This window comes from Mycteria americana, chromosome 9 (genome assembly GCF_035582795.1).
Source record: "Mycteria americana isolate JAX WOST 10 ecotype Jacksonville Zoo and Gardens chromosome 9, USCA_MyAme_1.0, whole genome shotgun sequence".
In the NCBI taxonomy this organism is placed as follows: Eukaryota; Metazoa; Chordata; class Aves; order Ciconiiformes; family Ciconiidae; genus Mycteria; species Mycteria americana.
The window spans coordinates 43,203,332-43,224,114 of record NC_134373.1 but is presented as its reverse complement, the minus strand read 5'-3'; the positions used below and the strand labels follow the sequence as shown (position 1 = coordinate 43,224,114).

The 20,783-nt window shown below is 46.8% G+C and overlaps 1 protein-coding gene across 4 annotated transcripts in view; it reads right to left on the bottom strand.

Moving 5' to 3' along the window:
- GALNT13 (polypeptide N-acetylgalactosaminyltransferase 13) overlaps nt 1-20,783 on the bottom strand; it is a 157,245-nt gene that overhangs the window by 62,623 nt on the left and 73,839 nt on the right. For all 4 annotated transcript variants that reach the window (XM_075511935.1, XM_075511938.1, XM_075511934.1 and 1 more), the window contains 3 exons: nt 10,085-10,251; nt 8,596-8,803; nt 7,282-7,452 (listed from right to left, as the gene is read on the bottom strand). In XM_075511935.1, the coding sequence (XP_075368050.1) occupies nt 7,282-7,452; nt 8,596-8,803; nt 10,085-10,251 (546 nt within the window). The remainder of the gene's footprint in view (nt 1-7,281; nt 7,453-8,595; nt 8,804-10,084; nt 10,252-20,783) is intronic.

Sequence of the window (20,783 nt, the reverse complement as noted above, 5' to 3'; positions counted from 1 at the left end):
CGGCCCCGGTCAGCAGAGCTCGGGCACCACGCGGGGTGACACCACCACCGCGACCGACCGGCTTTGGCGTAAGGACTCCGCTGAGGTCTCGGCAGCCCTACGCCTACGGGCTTTGCCGGTGAGGACCTCCGGGCACGTTAAGGTAGCTGCGGAGTCAAGTATCAGTCACGTCTCTGTCCTCAGCTTGAAGAACAACTGCAAAGTGGGCGAGACTGGATTTTGAAAACACACAACAGAACGCTAGCTCCATGCATACGAGTACAGCCGCACACAAACATGCCAGGAACTACGGCCCCTATGCAAAGGATTCGGTCACAGAAACGAACTCATTCATTCAGTTATTTAGTAAACCGCTTGTGAAGACTGCTAGGAATATCTGTGCTCAGTGGTCGCATTAGGCACCCGAACCTATGCAAGGGCAACGTTGCCAGCCTCAGCGCTTCTGCCCATTTAAAGCTCCGTTTCCGCAAGAGCTCCTGTGTTTGGAGACAGCCTGGTGCAAACACTGATATAAAACAAGCTCCTACGATTTTTCTGAAAAGCAAGTCAACAGCAGCAACACGGTTCACGTGCAACGCAGGAAAAAGCTGGAAAAGGAGCTTCACCGTGGCAGAACCTGAATCGCCTGGGCGTTTCTCAGATCTTCCTTGAGAAGCTTTTGTATGTGCTACGCGCAACGTTAATTAGCTAACGCACGCCCTGTTTGCACGCGCAATTCCCGTGTCACGTCACGGGTCAGTGCGGGTGTTACAGGCACGCTCGGAGCGCAGGCGCTCAGACCTGCAGGACGGCGCTGTGCCGCACGGAGCTTCTCCCGCGGTGGCACTGGGCACAGCCCTGGCAGTAAGAAGTCCTCGCTTACTCTCAAACCCAACAAATCCAGGCAATTTGCCTGCTGCGCAATTATTTCCTCTTCTGCAAGAGCCGACTATGATTACTCCCAGAAAAAAAGCACAGTTTAGCAATGAAATAACCCTGGACCCGGAGTTTACCAACACTTCATTTCTATTTTTCTCCCAGCAGCGAAAGCTGAGTTAATTACCTGCCTGTCATTTGGACAGGGCTAAACCTTCCCAGGTTTCAGAGCCGCTTTAGTGCCCTCAGCCTTGCTGGGTTTCTGCCACAAACAATACCGCTGGCCCCCTGAGCCACGTTACAAGCAAGCGGAGCAGACGGCACGGCCGGGCGGTGTGACCTCCGCCTGACTGGTACCACGAACGGTAAATACCGTTACGGGGAGCACGAAATAAAGCTGACTCTGCAATCTTTCTTAATTGAACTGGGGTTTGTGCCAGATGATTACCAATGCAAAAATATTATATCTAAAAGAAATTTTTATTACTGACTATCTAGAAACCCTATAAAACTATGCAAAACTACTCACACCGATAGCAAACGCTGTGTCGATACTTGGTTTCCTCACCTCCTGACAACTGGCCAAGTTCCCAGAGGACTCGCAGCGATTCACAAACATTTTGATGAGCCTGTGCCCGGTGCTGCACGAACAAACCTCGGCTCCCCCTGCGCTGATCTCCCACCCTCACCAACCTCGCTGAAGTCAGGTACCCACTGGTTTCAGACAAATAAAATCATCCCAACTCCTCTGCCTGCAACAGAAACCCTCACCCTCTGCCTCCTCTCCTCCTCCTTTCATTTCTATCCCTGGAGAGAGACAGTCTTTGCTTGAATGGCAAAAAATTTCCCATTTTTGCAAAGATTCAGTCTCAAGCAATTTTTGAATGCTGCAACTGAGTTGTATGCACAGATCTGGATTCTTCTGAAATTTCATCAGCAAATGTTTATGAAAAACAGCATTCCCCTAATAACTCACTAACTGAAATTGGAAGTGCTGAGTTCCATGCTGTAAAATGTAAGTAACTATGCACCAACATACGCCATGGATTCTCAAATAACTGAAACGCAGCAGGCAGGACTATTCTCTGTTATGTAAATTTAATGTTATACAAACAGATCTGCAGAGCTCTCACTGTAAAAACAGCTGAAACAGTAATATTAGAAAGACTAAGGGTTCCTACAGGTTTTTTCTCAGCTTTGCACCTATTAGCTATATTTTGCCTACTTGGAGTCATACTAACAACTACAGTAATGCGTTATGATTAACTCTAATCATCATTCAAACCCACTTTTAATTTTATTTCGGAGATAACGTCTGCTTCTCATGTCTGCAATTCTTAGCAGCAAGCAGGAATTCCCGTTCCTGTACCTGCACCCTTGGCTTCCCGTAAGAGGAGCTGCACAACAGGGGCATCTCAGTGACCCCGGGTTTGCTGCACCCCACCGACCCCTCAAGCCCAGCCCAGCACCCATGCCAGGGAGGGAAAGCGAGGGGGGGCTGGCAGGGAGCGGGCCCCGAGGGGACCCCAGCCCCTGCCGTGGCCGGGGGAGCTCAGGTCAGGTCCCCCAGGCTGGGAGCTCCCCAAAGCCACGTAACGTCACCTCGCCCCGCGTCCTCCAACCTCCCCGTCCTGCGCGCCCGCTCAAAGGGGTCCAACAGCCACAAGGGCAACATCCCTAACGACCACCACCGCTATTTATACAGCTTGGAATAAGGTTTTTACCCCAGTTTCAAATACTGCTGTCCATCACCTAGGCAGTATTAATTGCAGTCAACTCTAAGTTTAACCAGCCATAATAAGAAGAAGAGAAATACAATATGCTCCTCATATTTGATCTTGTATTTTTCCTCTCAATAATTAATTTATACTTGAGAAAAGACTTTCTGGAACAAAATGTATTTTTTTTAGTATTTATAATACTAGCCTGGAGTGTCTTCAGCTTAAAAAAATTAAGGGCCAGTATGGAAACATCCATAGAAATGTGCTGTGCAGAGACTGTAAATGCCCAGCACAGAAACACCTTATGCTTTTAATACCGTAGATGTAAGAAGACAAGACGTTTGTAAACTGATCTTAGTGCAGACAAGTTTTCTGTCACCACAGGCAAAATCACAGAAGGAGAAATGAGCTTGCTTAAAGACAAAGGATGTTCTGCAAAGTACAACTACCGTGCAAGGATTTTTCAGTGGAAAAAGAAGAACGAGAGGTTCCGCAAGACCCCTGGCTTTGGCTGGCACTACCCCTGAGCGTTCGCCACGGAAGCAGGCCACGCCTGAGCAGGAACGGCACTGCCCAGGGCTCTGCTTCCGTGATTCCCAGACCTGCCCGCGCCCCTGGATCATCTGCGGGAAGCGCCGGCTGTAAGCTCCACCTCTGCACAGGGCAACCAGCCAGGTTTTGCTCCCAGAGAGCCCTCTGGGAACAGGAACGGGCTTTGCACTTGAAGTAACACCTTTTGACAAGGTCTAATCATTGACAAAGTTTACAAAGCTGGAGGTTACTCCCGTGACACTCAGTGGCAGTCACAGCATTTACTCCATGTGGAAGCAAGGTAAAATCCTGAGGCGCATCAGAACAGCGATGAATAGCCTTTGCTATTCAAAGAAAAGAAAACAGATATATACCCACTGACGTGAGTCCTTGGGGGCTGCTGCACCTCCAGAGCAAGGAACGTACCCCTGAAGCAACACCTGGAAGCCCCTGCAAGCTCCACGGCTCAGGTAACATCTGCACTCAAAGCCATAGTTTGTATTTGATTTCTGCAAATACACCTGAAAAAAAAAGTTTCAACTGACCCTAACGAACCTCACAGAATGAAATATTTGACGTGACCAGCTGCCTCCAGGAACAACCTTTTCTTCAGGCATTTCTTCTAAAAGTGCCCTTCCTATTCTTACTTTATCGTTTCAGTCCTAACAAAGACACCTCATGAACTGAAAGCTCCCTGATGTTACTTTTGCTTCTGATCATTGCGCGTGTAAAAAAATTGTAAGTCCTAACAAAGACACCTCATGAACTGAAAGCTCCCTGATGTTACTTTTGCTTCTGATCATTGCGCGTGTAAAAAAATTGTAAGTACCTTTAAAAGAACCCCAAGAAACCCTCGTTCCTGACGACCGCTGACTCCTATCCTCTCTCCCCCCAGGATGGGGAGTACCGAGAGGGGGTGAGGGCGGAGGCGGCACGCCCTGCTGCCCCTGCCCAGGACAGCTCCCCGTCGCTAGCGCTGCCCACCGCCATCTGCCACCTTTAAACTGGGAGCGTCTGCAAAGCGGGAAGGCTTTTGCTACCTTGGCAAAAGCCGTGATTCTTTGGGGAAGAGTTACCATTTTAGACTATTCTGGGAAAGGCTACGCTATCGTGGTGTTAGCTGACCTGAGAGAAAACTAGATAAGAGAAGAAGAAAATGAGAACAAGAGAAGGGATGTCAGACTGGGGTTTAAGAAGCAGAAGAAGAAAATAAGGGGCAAAAGCGGTAGGGACTAGCGTGTGAAAGGCAGGAACAGCATCCACGTACGGACCTCGGAGCAGACCCCGACCTGCCCAAGGCAAGGCACCGCTAATTAGTATGAGAGGCACCTACGAATCCCCACCATTCTGTTGCTAAAACGATGCCAAACAATCTAACTTTGCTGATGGACGTCAGTAAGAACGCTCTTTCACAGCTGTACTGCACCACAATTACCTGTGGGGTTTTAACATCAGAGCCACTGAATTAATTAACCTTTTCCCACTAAATCTAGAGATTCCAACAAAGGCGGGTATTTGACTCCGACGCCTAACTTAGGAATTTAGCAGTCCCTTAACTCCCTAGGCAAACAAGCAAGCAGCGTTTCACATCTACGAACTAGAAAGAATCGGGCACCCTCTTCTGAGAGCGCAGCACCTTCTGCCCTTAACTTCATCGGGGCTGGTGCTCCCAGCCTACGTGGTGGCGGAACTCTGCTCGTACCGACTAGCGAGCTCTTACCAGTAAGCTATCCTGATCCTTTCCATAAAAATACTCAGACAATAATACAAATTATACGTGAATAATAAATTGTATAGAAAATAATTCATAGTTTGAAAATGCATGCGTTATGCTTTTCAATCTAAAAAGCAAAGGTAGGAATTTATCAATGTTACTATGGAAGAGAAATATTTTGCGTAAAACTTTTGTCAATTACATGGATTTTTAATGTAACAAAAAGCAGAATTTGAGTGCAGCGGTTATCTTACGCATACATGCACACAAACATGTAATCCAATGAGTTTGTATTCTATACCTATTCCATTGATTACAAAGCAAATTATGAATAAAGACATATTCGACCTACATGAGACCGAAACAATGTTACAGAATGGGGAAGCAACATGGAATACAAAAATGAACTCACCAATTTGTTCCTAAATTTTTGGTATGGGTTAGGCTTTTGTTTATTTTTATCCCCCCGTTTTTTGAATACTCAGGTGGCAGCAGCTGCCAAAACCATTCCTCACTGAGCTGAAATATTATACTTGTTCTCTTTGGATGCAGAATGCGTGGTTGTGTCTCTGACACCTCGGGACTGATGTACTGCTGCAGTCTCTTGGACCACCTTCGATAAGCATTTGGAAATACCAGCTAGCACTGAAAGCAGCTGCTGACTTATTACCTGTTGTTTCCTACAGGAAGGCTGTTATACGGGGCACCCCCCGGCTCGCTCGCTTTGCTGGTTCCCCTCCCCTCGGGTGAAAGGGAGAAGGGAACGGGGAGCACCTTCTTCTGCCACCGAAGAGACTGAAGTGCCTCCGCTACGCGGTCAGAAAGGGCTTCTGTATCTCCAAAAGCCGACACTTTGGTCTCCAGCCAGCGCAAGCACACACCCTCAGAGCCACCTCTTCACCCTAAAGCACTTGTGTAAGTGGTAATTGCGGGACACGTGGCACTTGGCATTAACCTCTGACTCCTTCACCCATGCTCTGCTCACTAACACCCATCTTACCGGGAGAATCCCAAAAAGCCCAGGCAATCACCAGATAAAAGCTGGGGCAGGGGGGGGGGAGGGAGGCAAAAAAAAAAAAGCTATTTTTTTGTTTTAATAATTTTAAGAGTCAATTACATGTCTGATTCTGGATTAACTTTAAGTACTACTCCGTTCCAAGATAAGGAAATAAGAACGGGGATTTGCATTTCTTTGAAAACTCCCCGTGTCTGTGCATTGATTCGGCACGGGAGGGAGGATAAACAGAGCACAGCGAGTGGCACGGTGCGAGCAGCAGCCCGCGCGGCGGGAGGCTCTGCAGCTCGTTAGGATAATTAACTCTACCAATTTTAATGCACACCTCAGCTTTAATGAAATAGCTGCTGGCAGACTTCACAGCTGAGTGATAATATTTTAGATCATGAGAAAAACAGTTCCCCTGACTCGAGAATAGCTTCATCCCCCCTCTGCTAACGGCAGGGTCCGCTCCTGAGATCATCTCCTGAGAACAGAATCTAAAAAACTCCAGCCCTTCCCTGACTCCAGGCTTCGAAAGACGTAAAGTGGCAGATTTTGGCCATTTTCCGGCATAAGTACTTTCGAAAGGCTTTTCCTCGCCCATCCACTGCCTTACCTGGAAGTGTTTCCCAAAGCTGAGCTGTGACTGCTGTCCCCTGAGTTGGCTCTCCCTTTATCTGCCTGTTGCGCACAATCGGGGCTATGCAGGACTGGAATTGGGGCCACTTCATCGTGTCTCTCAGACAGGTTTGAAACCATTACATCCACTTGTGAAAGCTTTTTTTTTTTTTTTTTTTTTTAAACTTTTCATGAAGACCACAGAAGCTATTAGAGCTGAGCAAATAACCCATTGCAAGTAATTTATTCAATTTGTTCTGTTTCAGCTTCATTTAAAATTTTTCTAGAGGTTTTGTTACAGTCTGTGGTTTGAGCAATTAAATGAAAGAGGTCAGGAATGATCACAGGAAATCAGGACATACTCTTAGATCATTTTTGACTCAGTGTGCACAGTCATCAATTTTCTTTTCTAGGCAATAAAAGCATGCATTTTAAGTGCAAATCATCATAACCAAATACTTGGGTTCAATGGTCGAAAATGTGTATTTCAGAAATATGTTCTAGTACTTGCCTCAAATTATTAAAAACCAGTAACATCTGTAAACACAAGGTCAAAGGCTATTTGCAGAAAACAAACATAGAGGGAACTTAAAAAGCAGGTAATATTTTGAATTACTGAATGTTGAAAAGAAGATATAAATGAGTTTTCTCAGCTCTGATAACTACATTGCAGCATTAAGGGTAGGTCAGATTTTGGTCTTCTCTAGCCTGACTAGTGTGCCACAACTATCTGACACGTGTTCTCTGATACTGCAGCAAGATCTTAGGTACGAAGCGTTATTACCTACATAAACAAGTACACAGTAGGGTCAAATAGCACAGTACTCTCGATTCACTCTCCTTACCTTACAGGCAAGGTCCTGTCTCCTTTCCTCCTGTCCATCTCTCTCTGGGGAACCGGATACCAGCGAAAGTTAAGTTTCCAGTTAAACCCTCCGTAAGTCATATCTGATCCAGCCATGTATTCAAACGTGTCATCGCTGATCACATCAATGATTGGGCAGACAACAGTTTTCCTGCAAGAAAAAAATTGGCTTTTTTAAACAAAGTATTTTTGCATGTCAGTATGCTGAATATTGCACTTACTTTGAGGCTTCTCTGCATAAAACCCCATTTACCACCGCTCCATGCAGGTCTCCTCTTCCAGAAACAAGGCCGTGCAAAATTCACCTTTTCTGCCGTCCGCGGCTTTTTGGACACACTGACTCCTCCCTGCGCTCCCAAGAGCTGAAAGCTGCCAACACCCAACCCTGCCCGGGGCTCCCGCTCCTCTGCCAAAGCCCCTGAGAGCGGCAGGAGCGACTGCCGCACGCTTCGCCCCAGCAGCACGAGCTACATCGCGTCGGTAAGCTCCTGACGTGCCGTATGGTCTTCCCGTACCCCTTCCTAAGACTGGCAGCGTCCGGACAGACACAACAGAGGCTCTTTTTGCTTGTGGCCGCAGGACTCGAACAGCGGGGGGTTTTATCACGTGCGCGTGCATGTCTCGTGGAGCACCTGCAACGCGTTTCAGAAAGGAGAACGAATCCCATCTCCCACGCGTGCACTTCGGCGGGCTGGTGCTGCCCACCCACGCGCGGCTGCTCCTCCATCGAGCAGAGCAAGCACCTCGGCTGCTGCAACCAGGGAGGACAGCACGGTTTTCGGGTCTCGCTTGCAGGGCCTTTATAAGATGCACAAAAAAGGGGAAAACTGCATCATCTACCCAAAAAAAAAAAAAGAAGGAAGGGGGGGGAAAAAGAAAAAAGGGGAAAAAAAAGAAAAAAAAAAGTGCAAATTTCACAGAATATTGGAGGTCACACAGACAAAACGTCATGCCTGGTAAAAAGAAGGGAGAAGTATCGCCATCGGGGTGGGAGACACGGAGACCTTGTGAAAGCAAATGGCACCAGCTGCTGTCATTACTGGCGTTATTACTCTTACTGTCAGCAGCAAAAAATCCTGCTGTAAGAATCAAAAGCTTATCGCATATTTATTTAGAAATTAGATTTTGATACAAATATTAGAGAATACTCTGTCTTCCTGATAAAAAAAAATTAATAATCTTCATTTTCAGATCAATGAGTTGCTTTCATGTCTATTTTTTAGCCGGGCAGTGAAGCCAAGGAGCGGCCTGGAGGCAGGGGCCCTGCACCCAGAGGCAGGAGAGCCGCCCTTACCTGTCCTCCTTGATCCGGGCCAGCAGCGGCTCGAGCCAGCCCAGGGTGCACTCGCAGTGCGCGTCCAGGAACGTTATCACCTGCCCTTTAGAGGCTGCGGCCCCGCGCAGCCGCGCGCGGATCAGTCCTGACCTCTGCTCCATCCGAATGATTTTTATGGAGACTTCCAGATTTTTCACGTAATTCTCTAATGAGGCCTTCAAAAACTCTGCCAAAGAGAATTGAAAAAAACAGAAGGAAATCATTATTTTTAGCTAGGTTCAGCAACTACCGAGGACTCCAAATATAACCAGAGTTTATGCGTCATGCTCGGCCCTCCAAGGACTGCCGGGCACGAACACTGCCACAACATGGGAAACTCATTTTGACATATTTAGAGTTTTTCCGAAGGCTGAGAGCTGAGCTATGGAGGTCCACACCGCACTCTGCTCAGCACAGCCCCACGGCAAACAGCCCAGCCATACGCACGCGTCTGCCGGAGCGTCCCAGGAACACAGCACAGGAATTTTAAATAAGTCACGATCAGTTTCCTTGAAATAAACCTGCAATCAGTGGCGAGTGCAAAAGGATTACAGTTCTGCTCATGTGTCTACAGTTAAATACAATTACGGCTATTTTTGATGAATTTCACCATTTGAGCCCTTCAGGAATCCCCAACGTTGCTTTTAGGAAGAATTGTAGTTACTTGGGCTAAAGTCTTCCTCCACTTTCTGGCACAGAGAAACATTAAGCCTACTTGTTTTCTGAAGCAGGGAAATCCAGGAGAGTAATTCGAGTTAAGTTAATGCTACACGGGGCAGAAATAAAGGACGGCTTAGCTTGCATCCTCTGTCTCCTGAACAGCTGCAGCTATACGTTGTATTTGCCATTATATACATTTGGCTACCCCAGGAAAATTTATCATTCCACTGATTCCATTTACAGAATGTAATGTGATTCCTTTTCCAGGTAATATCAGTTTCACAGGCGGACAGTTTTCTTTCTAAACCCTGGGTTTAAAAAAAAAAAAAAAAAAAAAAAGGAGAAGAAGAAGAAGAAAAAAGCCAAGACCAAAAGAAATGAACCATAAATACAAGAAATACAAGGAAATTGGCTCAGTCTGGACATTCAGGAAAACCTGAAACACAGAATAGGGGTTTTCTGAGAGACAGAGGGAGATGCGAAAAAGGATCGTCTTTGACAGTAATATGAAATGATAAACTACAGTGCGAAAAAGCCCTGATGAAATTCCGGATGGGAGCACCGTACGTACGTACGACTTACGACCGGATAAACCGGCCCCGTTCCTGCCCGGCAGCGTGCTTTAACTCTGCCCGTGCCGGCCACAGCCCGTTTGCTGCTGGCCCCAGCAGCGATGGGAGACGCTTGGCGAGGGGCACAGGGCGGTTCGGCAGCGGAAGGCAGCCGACGCTTCTCGGCCCTTTCTGCAGGGTCCGCCAACGCGACGCGCAAACAACAGGCGGAAGGGGACTCCTCTCCCCAACCCTACCTCGCTCGCTGGCGTCGTCCACCAGGATGATTTCAGAGAGCAGGCGGTGCGGCGAGCGATTTATAACGCTGTACACGGTCCGAAGCAGAGTGCTCCAGGCTTCGTTGTGAAACACAATAACCACACTTGTGTTGGGCAGTTCGTCGGGGTAGACTTTTGTCTTGCACCTGCCAAAAAATACAGAAGAAACACAAGGAAAGGGAGAGTTAATCTTTAAGAACATCCTAAAGAGCTCTACCAACGGGACAGCCTGGAAAAGGGGCTTCAAGCCTGTTGAGCAGGATACATTTCAAACCGGTTACTGATCTCTTCAAGTTCCCAAGCCAGAAGCCCGAAGGCGGAGGGAATTTCAAATCCTGTTTTCTTGCTAAGAAAACACAGCAGAGTACCCCGAGGAGCGGGCAGCGCCGCGTTCACGGCTCCCTCGGACTCCCGGTCTCCTCGCTCCCGCTTGCTACGCCGAGAAAGCAGCATCCACAGCCTCGGCGTCAGCACGTCCTGACATCGCAGACAGAAAGCTCGTAGCTGCACACAGGACATGGGGCAATTAATATAAAGTGTCTCGAGCAGTTACAGTTAGGTCAGGTAAGTCTCTTATTGCGAAAAATCCCAAATTCTATGGTTTGAAGTACAAAGACCTTCCCATCTTCGGTGGTTTCTCAAAAAGAACAAAAAAATTACTATTTTCTAGAACACTCTATACGCCCATGCAATGGAAGAACGAGAGGACAATAATTTCACCTATTTTTGGAAAATGCAGAAATTAAGGAAAAGTGAGCAACAGATACCAAACACTGCTGATTTTGTGGAAGCAAATTAAAGCTATTTGCTTACTACAAAAGACAACCCCAAATTCTGCATATTTGTTCCAGATCTTGGACACATTTCAAACACACAAACATGCCCACATCAGCCTGTCAACACCGGTCAAGTCACGTCACTTAAACAGACCTAATAGGGATTTTTACCCATTGTGACTTAAACTAAAGTCCACTCTTTTTGTTTGCTGTTTCGCTACCGGATGATGTTCCGGCTCTGCCGTCACCACCGTGTCAGGAAAGCCCCTGCAGAAGGGACGGGTGAGCGGGTACGTCCCGTCTTCAGCAGCGACACACGCGCACCAGAGAATTAAACCACACGGAAAGCGAGAAGAAATTACGTATAGCTTTTTCGTGCATCTTTGTAATACCACAAACCTGAAGCTTCACTAAAAAATTCTAAATTGGTGAGTTTGATACTAGCATTTGCATAGCCTGTATTCTCCGACTGCGACACAGGCACAGCACATCACTTCTGCCTGCGTTATTTGAAAAATCAACCAGTCCTTGTTCAGGAGCAGCCTCCTCCTCGCAGACAACTTCTCTGCCAAGGGCCAAGAGAACAAAGGAATAAGGTCCCTGAAGAAAAGCCAGCTTGTCCACACGGTTTCTTTCTCAAACATCACCTACCATAACAAAACTCGCTTTAACCTTTTCTTCTGCCTCACTGACATTTAAAGAAAAATAGATAAAACAACATCGTGCCCACAGCTTTCACAGTACAAGGTGAGGAGAGAATACAGAAGAATACAGAATAAAGCTGATTTCTATGGCACAGGTAAAAGGTTCATGGTGTACATCTATGTACACAATAACCTAGACATATGTACACACATCTCTATGTAATATGTGTGTATAAACATGTATATATATACACGTATATATACACACACATGTATAAGACATTGGTAACTAGATCTGACAGCAGAAAGTCCAATGCTAATAGTGACTATGTATATATATATAAAAAAAATGTATACACTCCCCCCCCCAAGTCTTGACATCAATTTGATGAGGACCACTGAAGTTTGCTGGTAGCCACCCCACCTTCACAACTCCAGCGATCTAATTAATTACACAACTATCCATCAATTACAAGTTCGATTCAAGAGTTCAGACAAACAAATAAAAGTCCTTTACCAGTTATCATCCACGACGACACCCTCTGTTTACCCAGAGCTGTCTAAGGGAGGGTGAGCCCAGCAGGACAAACGTCCCAAAATGTCCAAAAAAGGACATTTTGCATTTATTTGTTTCCAAGGCACAGTAAAAGGTTTCCTCGCACACATAATTGTCCTTGGAAGGCGTCTTGTGTCAACGCTGGCATCTGAAAGTCAGATATCAAAGACTGAAAAACAGAAAGGCTGTAGTACAAAGCTCAGTGCTGTTTACGTTCAGAGTTGTCTTCCAGAGCTTAACATCACACTTCAAAGCATATACAAAGCGGGAATAAATTCTGCTTGTCCCGTATTTCACAACAGCCATTTCAATTACAGTTAAAACAGATAAAACTTTGGAAATTGGAAAAGAAGTACTACACAAAATTATGTTTTAAAATATTCAGAAATGCATGTCAGTAGTGAAATGAGACAAGAAGAAAAGGGTATCTCCTTGTTTGCACTTTAACGCTAATTTTGTAGCGCAAATAGAGTATTAAGGAGAAGAATATTTATAGACTCATAGAATTGTTTAGGTTGGAAAAGACCCTTAAGATCATCACATCCAACAGTTAACCCAGCACTGCCCAGCCCACCACTACACCATGTCCCTAAGCACCACATCTACACGGCTTTTAAACACCCCCAGGGATGGGGACTCCACCTCTTCCATCATCATGTAGTATTTGCCAGGATTTTCAGTATTTTCACTATCACTCTTATTATTCGCCAAGGTATCTTACAGGACCCAGAGAAGCTAAGGGCTAAATGAGCTGAGGACACTCACGAAGAGGTCGCACGTCCTATGTTTTGCAGCAGACAGACCAATCTAAATGATGATAAATCTGGTCATAAAAATCCAGGAACAGCATCTTTACTATATGTCCTCCTTCAAAATTTTCACAGGGACCCTACATCAGTTACTGTACCATAAAGTGAGGAATCCTTCTCTTTTTATTACATTTGCCTCTACCCACACCAAAAGGCTCTGCTGCACGTCCCTCCTTAGTCTCACGGACAATTACATGGTGGGATTATCCTCTGCGGAGGAGGATTATTTGATTCCAAATCAGTTCATTCTGTGGGTCTGCTACGTATAGTTCCCCAGGTACACCAAGCGATGGACGGGGATTTGTTGATACCGCATCTGCTCATCAGAGACTAAATTAAATCTATTCACTTTGTTTAATTTGGGCCATTTGCTTTCAGCAGAAAATGTAAATGCTGGTAGTTTGTCTATATTATAGCATTAAATCATTGCGTACCCGTGGTTTATTAGACGTTATCGCAGCACTTAACCCACCACGGGGAATGTTTAGTCCAGTCTGGACGGCAAGCCGTCCCCCGTGCTGACCCCACGACACACCGAAAACCAGAGAGCCAGGAAAACAGCCAGGCACTCCAAGAGGAGCAGCTCCGCAACAAATTTAACTTTCTTCTGCTTTCTGGGAGTTTCTGGGAACCCACTTGCACTCGTGGAGAGTTGGTTTTGCAAAGCAGAGGCCAAGATGTTAACTAGGCACCAGCACTGTGAGCAACGGGCACTGCGATCCCAGCTCTGAGACCTGCTGAGATGTTTAGATAGATTTTGGGGTTGTTCACGTTTCTGTTTTAGCTATCATCATATATCATACATCATATCAAACACATTTGTGTTTTAGCTAACCTATAGGTACAAGTTTTTGGGCTCCCTCTAAAGCCATGAGCACGACATAGATTAGGACAACCCAAGTTATTTGGGCAATACGCTGATTCTGGCCACTTTGGCTGCAAGAGAAACACAAAGCGTCACGGGACAGCGCTTCGTTAACCTCACCTTAGAGATCGGTACCATTTCAGGGCAGAAGCTCAAGGCATGTTTCACGTTGCGTTACGTTTTATTTCTTACAGGGTATTCCTTCCTCCCTCCCTTGGAAAGTTTTCACCGCAGGCAGGCAGTGACCTAAGGACCAAATTTTGAAAAAGCAACTGCTCTGGAGTTGGCAAACTGTGCACGGACGAGAAGTCATTAGAGGTTGTTAATTGATGAGTGTGTGTGTCACACAGCTGGCTCCTGCTCTGGTCATTGGGATGACTCGAGTCCAGAACCATCAGTCCCACGGTGAAAACATTTATTGCTTGCATTAAACAAAACAACGTCCCTAGCTTGCCGACACGTCTGTTACGCACCTAACGCTGACGTTTCCCACCGACGGGGCACAGCGCTCCCTGCGCACACTTACCCACGCACTGTTGTCCCGAGTCCTATCGCAGCATTTCCGAGCAAACAGCAACGGCACCGCTCCACGGGGAACCTGCCACGTCCAGCTCGGTAGCTAAAGATGACGGAGATGAAGCAAGGAGGCAAGCAGGAGATACAGAGACTGAAATATGACCGGCTGAGGCTGAGACTGCTCTGGATGAGAAGGTTGTGCTTTTACCAACACGCCTTTGTTCTCTGGCAAACGTGAGACATTGATTTATTTTCACTAAACTCACTCAAAGCAATTTTCATGAGCATTCAATTCACTTTAAAAGTTAAACAACTAAGATCGGTAATAATACAACCACACAGTGGGTGTATAATCACTATTCTTGCTCTTAAAGTCATTCCCGTTGCCGTTTACAAGATGTGCAATGGAAAACAAATCACAATCCGTACAAATGTGACTAATTTGTACCCTGCCCCTCACCTCGCTCCTGGCTGCGTACGGCCACGCTCTCAGCCCGAAGCTCATCACGCCTCTTCACGCACTGACTCCCCTCACTAAGGTACCCCCAAGCCCACCGCTCGGCCCGTTTTTCTGCACGGTCGGTGAACGAACGCAGCGCACAGACGGCCAGGGAGGTGCGAGAGATGGTGCAAGACCAGCAGGAGAAGGGCACGGTCGGGAGAGAGCCGGCGTACCGAAACCTCCCCTTCCCAGCCGCGGTGAGCCAACGGCCGCGCACGCTCCTCTGCTTTCCTTCGACGACTGCAGCAACAAATTCACAGCCTTCCGCTGTAGACCAGCTCTTGCATCCCCGCTGCGTCCAAGAGCACCTACCCAGGGACCGTCTTCTGGGCTGCGTATGCTGGCGGAGCGCATCCTGCGAGAGGGTAACGTCTTGGGGATTTGGGCTCTGTCGTGCCCCGTGCCCTTCCCGGGGAAGGCTCAGCCGCCACCAACTTCCATTCCGCCCTTGCGGCACACCTCTCACGGTGCTTCAGCCCCAAACAGACACCCGCCTCACACCCTGCTCGCTTGGAAGTGTTTATAAGCCCACGAAAGATAAAAACCTTTCACGTCCCTTCACCGAAATGATGGCAGTGACTCACGCTGCATTTTTTCCAATTCAAAAATACACCACGCGCTGAAGAAGCGATAAATAAGTCATCTGCTACTCACACGCTATCAAAGACAAGGACTCCCTCTCCGCCACCCCTGCACTATTTACAATGCATACTGATTGTTCAACACACACTGACACTGGAAATACTTTCCCAGAAACGTTGGTTTTTCTCACGCAGTCATCAGATGTTACTTTATGAATACACATGAAGTAAATACAGCTGTTTAAATGTGAGAAAAACACATTTTCCAAGATAATAACATGGAAACAGAGTGAGACTCTACCTATTTACCATCCTTCCCATCGGCTGCATGCAAAGTACGTGAGCGTGAAGGGTTGCACTGTGATCTTATCCTTTCCAGAATTGTGTGGAAGCTCTCAGGGAAGCAACTCAAGGCAAAAGATCATGCGTGAAAGCAAAGTATTTGGAGGGAAAAAACGAGAATATAACTATTAAATCCAATTTATTAGGTAGTATTTTTAATACGATGCATTTGGGAACATACAGAACTGTGTTAAGTATTTGTAGTTTATACGACTCGAGGGATTTTCATGATTATTTAGTCATTACCTTTTATTGCTTTGCTTTACTGAAAACACAAAAGATGAACACCCATCAAGAAAAGGCTGGCAACGCAGGCCAGCGGTGCGGTTCCTCTGCGAGACCAGATTTACCGTACGCTCCAGTGCCAGCAGGCACCGGGACCCGCTCTGCCGCAGCACGGGTGCTTTGCGGGGGAGCAGTCACCGAGGCGCGGGCAAAGGCCAGCAGCCTCCGCGGCGGCCAGGCAGGGCGGCGTGCCGGCGAGGCGAGGCAGGTGCGCTGCAGAGGGGCTCACAGCCGGGTGCGGGCAAGAGAAACACGGAACAGCCTGGAAATCAAGTGACACGAGGAGCTGATGGTCAGCAGACCCTGAGGAGCTGATGGTCAGCAGACCCTGAGGGGATCCCAAATGCCAGGTGTAGACAGACTGAGAAACCGATGCACGCTGCAGGCTTCGGTTATCGGCGGTGGGGGAAGAGAACAGGGGCGAATGCACCATTTCCCAGTGCTAAATTAATAACTCTTGACTTGCCACTCACTGCATCTCTGTCTCTGCTTTTAATTCATATTTATGCGCTGATTAATATTACATGTGCAACAGTGGCAGTATATTTATTCAAGTATCTAACACAAATAGGTTTATATATTTTTATATAAGCATGTGCGTAGATAGTTTTAGTTATCCATACATACATAAAAACCTACATATATGCACATATGAAACCTTAACTTATCTCTGTGGGATAGGAAGGTCTCTCTCCTCACAGAAAGGTGTTTACTATTTATGATGAACGATGTTATTGAATATACTGATGCAATGCTACATTCCACCGGAATCATGATTTCCAGCATTATAAAGTATCTATGATTGTGCAAAAGCATTAATATGTGCAGTAAGTAGATAACATCTGAAAGAAATGTAAGCTCCTCACTTCTTCTTTGCCGCAGCGACATGTAATTTCCCTTTTTGCACTTGTTTCTGTTTTGCTTCTTGGTTCCTGTCTCCTTCCCCGCTGAATTCTTGCATTTTAAAATTAGTCCGGTTTAGAAACCTGCTACGTCGTATCACAACGTGCTGCTGTATTTCTTTCCAGATAATATGATCATCTCATATATTACCTACAGCCCCGTTAATTCTCAGCTCCGAGCCGAACGCTGTGCCGGGAGGGCATTCGGGCACGCTGCTGGACACCGCCGAAGCTCTCCGCCAGCCCCAAAGGCAGCACTGCCAGGGAGCGGGGCACGCACCTACTTCTTCCTATTTGCAGTTCACCCCAGCACGGATCGCGGCGCATCACGATCCCTGGGCACCGACGACTAACGGCAGCTAACGCAACCACAAAGCACCCGTCGGCCCGAGGCAGCCACGGTCCCTCCTGTCTGCACCCTGCCTCCACCATTATCGGTTACACACGGTGCAAGGTCATGGCTCAACACCTGAAAGCAGGATCGAGACGTGAGAAAAACTCGCTCCTAATTTCACAGTAGTGCACATACAGACCCATACCAAAAACCGGCGTAAGCAGAAGTGATGAGTTTATCATTATGCAGCAAGATCCTCTGCAAAACTGCCTGTTAAAAATGACAATGCTGCAGTTAAGTTAAGCAAACCGCCAAAACATCAGAAGTTATAAAGCGAATTAAATCAATAAATTCACCTTTTATAGGTGTGGTTACCTTCCAGTGAGCTTCATACCTTGCAGTTGTTGGGCTGTCTTAATTTAGCGTCACATCCACACATGTTATTTTTGAAGAATGATCAAGAATAATTTTACACAAAGGGGAAGAGTTCACCTTTAAAGAGGTTACCACACGTACCAAAACAACTCCGTGTATGCAAACATGGTCTTACTTGGAATATCATCTTACATGCCAATTCTTAGGAAAACCTTTACCAGTTCTCAAATGAGCTCAGGGAAAGTCAAGTATTTATAGGACAACTGAAACGCTAATATTTTTACCTTAAACGCTAATATTTTTACCGTTGGGCTCTCATCACCGGAGGCTGAGGCTGGGCGGGCAGCAGCTGCAGGCAGGGCGGCGCGGGAGCGCCCGTGCCAACGGCAGGAACCGAAGGCAACCTCAACCGGAGCGAGGCAGAGGAAGCTGGACAACCTTAACTATGCCTTGATGCCTCTGAATTCAAGGATTTCATTTTTGAAAGCTGTCCCTGTGACAAAGCACTCCAGCTCAGCTTATACGATACTGTCAAAGCCTTCCAAAAGTTCATGATCGCGTATTGATTAGTGCCGCAGAAGTTTTCTCTGAAAAGCAAGCGGAGGAATGACCTGGAAGGATGGACAGTCTCCACAGACAGCGTCTGGACAAGGGTAGACCCTGCCGTACCATCGGTAATTGCCTGTCACCTTCCTTCATCCTTCTCCCTCCTCCTGGCACCTTCCTCATGAAAACAGATGGCAAGATACACCCCGAAAAAGATTAGGAAACTGCTTATCACGATAGACCACTTCGAGATTATTCTGGTGTTTAAATCTTGCAGCTGACGGCTGGTGTGGACTAACTGCTCTGTAATGGTGCGTTTCTGTAGCATATTGCTCCCACCGCAGGGAGGCATTTAAAAAACTCCCGATTGCCGATTAAAGAAAAGCACCCTTCCCTCCCAGAAGGCTCCGCAGCACCCCACAGCAACGCCGGTTTTGCCGTACGAAGAACCACAGCCCAAGGCTCGAGAAGAAGCCGTCCCTGGGACCCTGCAGGCCCCCGTGCCTTCCCGCCTCGGGAAGCACTTCTTCAGCAGTCGGTGATACCTCCTGAGCCGCCGGGTGCCCTCAAGAAACACTCGGTGACAGCCTGCCATGTTCCCATCAGCACCGATCACCAACGCTGGCGTCTCGGGCACCTACCCCTGTGTTCACTCAGGATTTCTCCATCACCGCTCCATAGCTTTGTGGCGCAAGAGCTGAAATTTCGGCATAGCCCTTGTCGTTACGAAATGCAGAAAGCCTGACATCTGCCATTTCTTATCAGCCCCCACGCCAGTACCCCCTGAGAGCAAGTCAGCACGCACGGTCTCGATGCTCAGGTATTACCGTTGCGGAGATGGATGCATCGCTGCTTAGGGAAGCTGGCAGCCGGTCATGTTTATCTCCCTCTAGACCTGAAACACGCCATCATCGCCTTCAGATACCTCACAAGATGCCAAATCATATCAATGCGTATTGATTATATGCCAAGGCACGTTAGGATGCTTTATTCTATGCTAATAGCACATAACGAATGTTATTTGTGCTCTGCTGTACCTGGCTTTCAAGAGCGCACTTGTATATCGCATTATTCCAGTGGGATAGTGTCGGTACCCACAGAAATACTCGAAGTGTTTCCACCTTCCTCTACTCTTGAACAGGATTTAAAAACACAAGGAAAGGTGCACTTAAAAAAATATTCTGGCAAAACAAGAGCGTATTCAATGGTCAGCAGTAATAGAAGGCCATTTCTGGATTCCCTCTACAAAGAATGGCAACCAACACCCCCACCTCTCTTTGCTAAAGCGGTTTTGAAACACCGAGTACCTCACGGGAAGCCAAACGCAGCACTGGCGTAACTCCAGCCATCAGAGCTGCTAAAACATCCTACAGACCTCTCCAAAGCCAGGCCTTCGGCCAGCGCTTTTACGGAAAACTACATTTAGAGAATACTTCCACATCACAGACTTTCCCTTCAAGACCGTTAATTGTGCCATGGGCACACCGCCACTGCTCGGGCTCGGGTTTTGGTTTTGCTTTCTAAAAATCACACGTTGGATTGCACGTGTGATTGCACGGTAGATAACTTGCGCACATTTATGCAAGTTAACTACCCCAGTCAGCAATAATTTATTTCTAGAGTAAGCGATAACTCCTGTACTACGAGAATCCTATTGCCTGAAATAGTCTCCTCCTATCTAGTTTAAATAAAACCTGTAAGTTACTTAGGGAGATGGAAAGCACGAAAACTAAATATATGGTACAGGATTACGAAGAGAAGACAAGACTGAGTGTTCGAACTCCCTGCCAGAGCAGCAGGAATTTGAGCTTGACCTCTCGCGTCCCCCTTGCCACAACCCCACGCAGCTCTGGGCTCTGCAGGGGCTGCAGAGGAGCCCGCGTCTGCGGCTCCACGGAGAGCTATCGCTCGCAACCCAGAGAAATACCGCGTTAGCCTGCAACGGATCCTGCTGCGGCGTTTCAAGGCGCACCGCTTTAAACTCCGCTTTAATAAATTTACTTCAATTGCACCGGTTCATATCTTAAACTGAAATTTATGCAAATCAAAGGCAAATAGAAAATAACTGAACAGAAATTTATTTCACTTAGAGGACAGTAGAACTGTTCCACAACTGCATTGACGTTGTCTTACTGAATTTTATTGTATCAAAATACTCCAAAGCTAACCAATTTTTATATCCAGCAGATGACGGATGTGAAAGTATCTTATGAAAATTGTTCTTTGGTGTGTCATTACGGAGCATAAATAGGTTTGCACCTTGCAGGAGCAAAGACCCTTCACGCACACCTTCAGCTATCACTGTTCATAAAGCTTCGGGTACAGCCTTGAATATCAACACCTCCTTGGGGATTTTTAACCCCAAACTCCATTTCAATATTTTAGAAGTTACTTCAGCAGCCATTTACTAAATGCTCAAAGTTCTTTTTATGTTTGATGAGGAACACAATAATACAGTACCGTATTATTGAAAGCAAACAACATAGCGTAGAGGGAACTATTTCTTTTTCAGAGGACGATACTAGAGGCCCTTTGGTACCTTCTCCACTTTTCCCAATAAAAACCAAAGATCTGTAACGGAAATTACAGTTCAGATGAGATCAGGCTTTCTTGGATGGTTTTTGATGATTAATTTCGTTCCATTT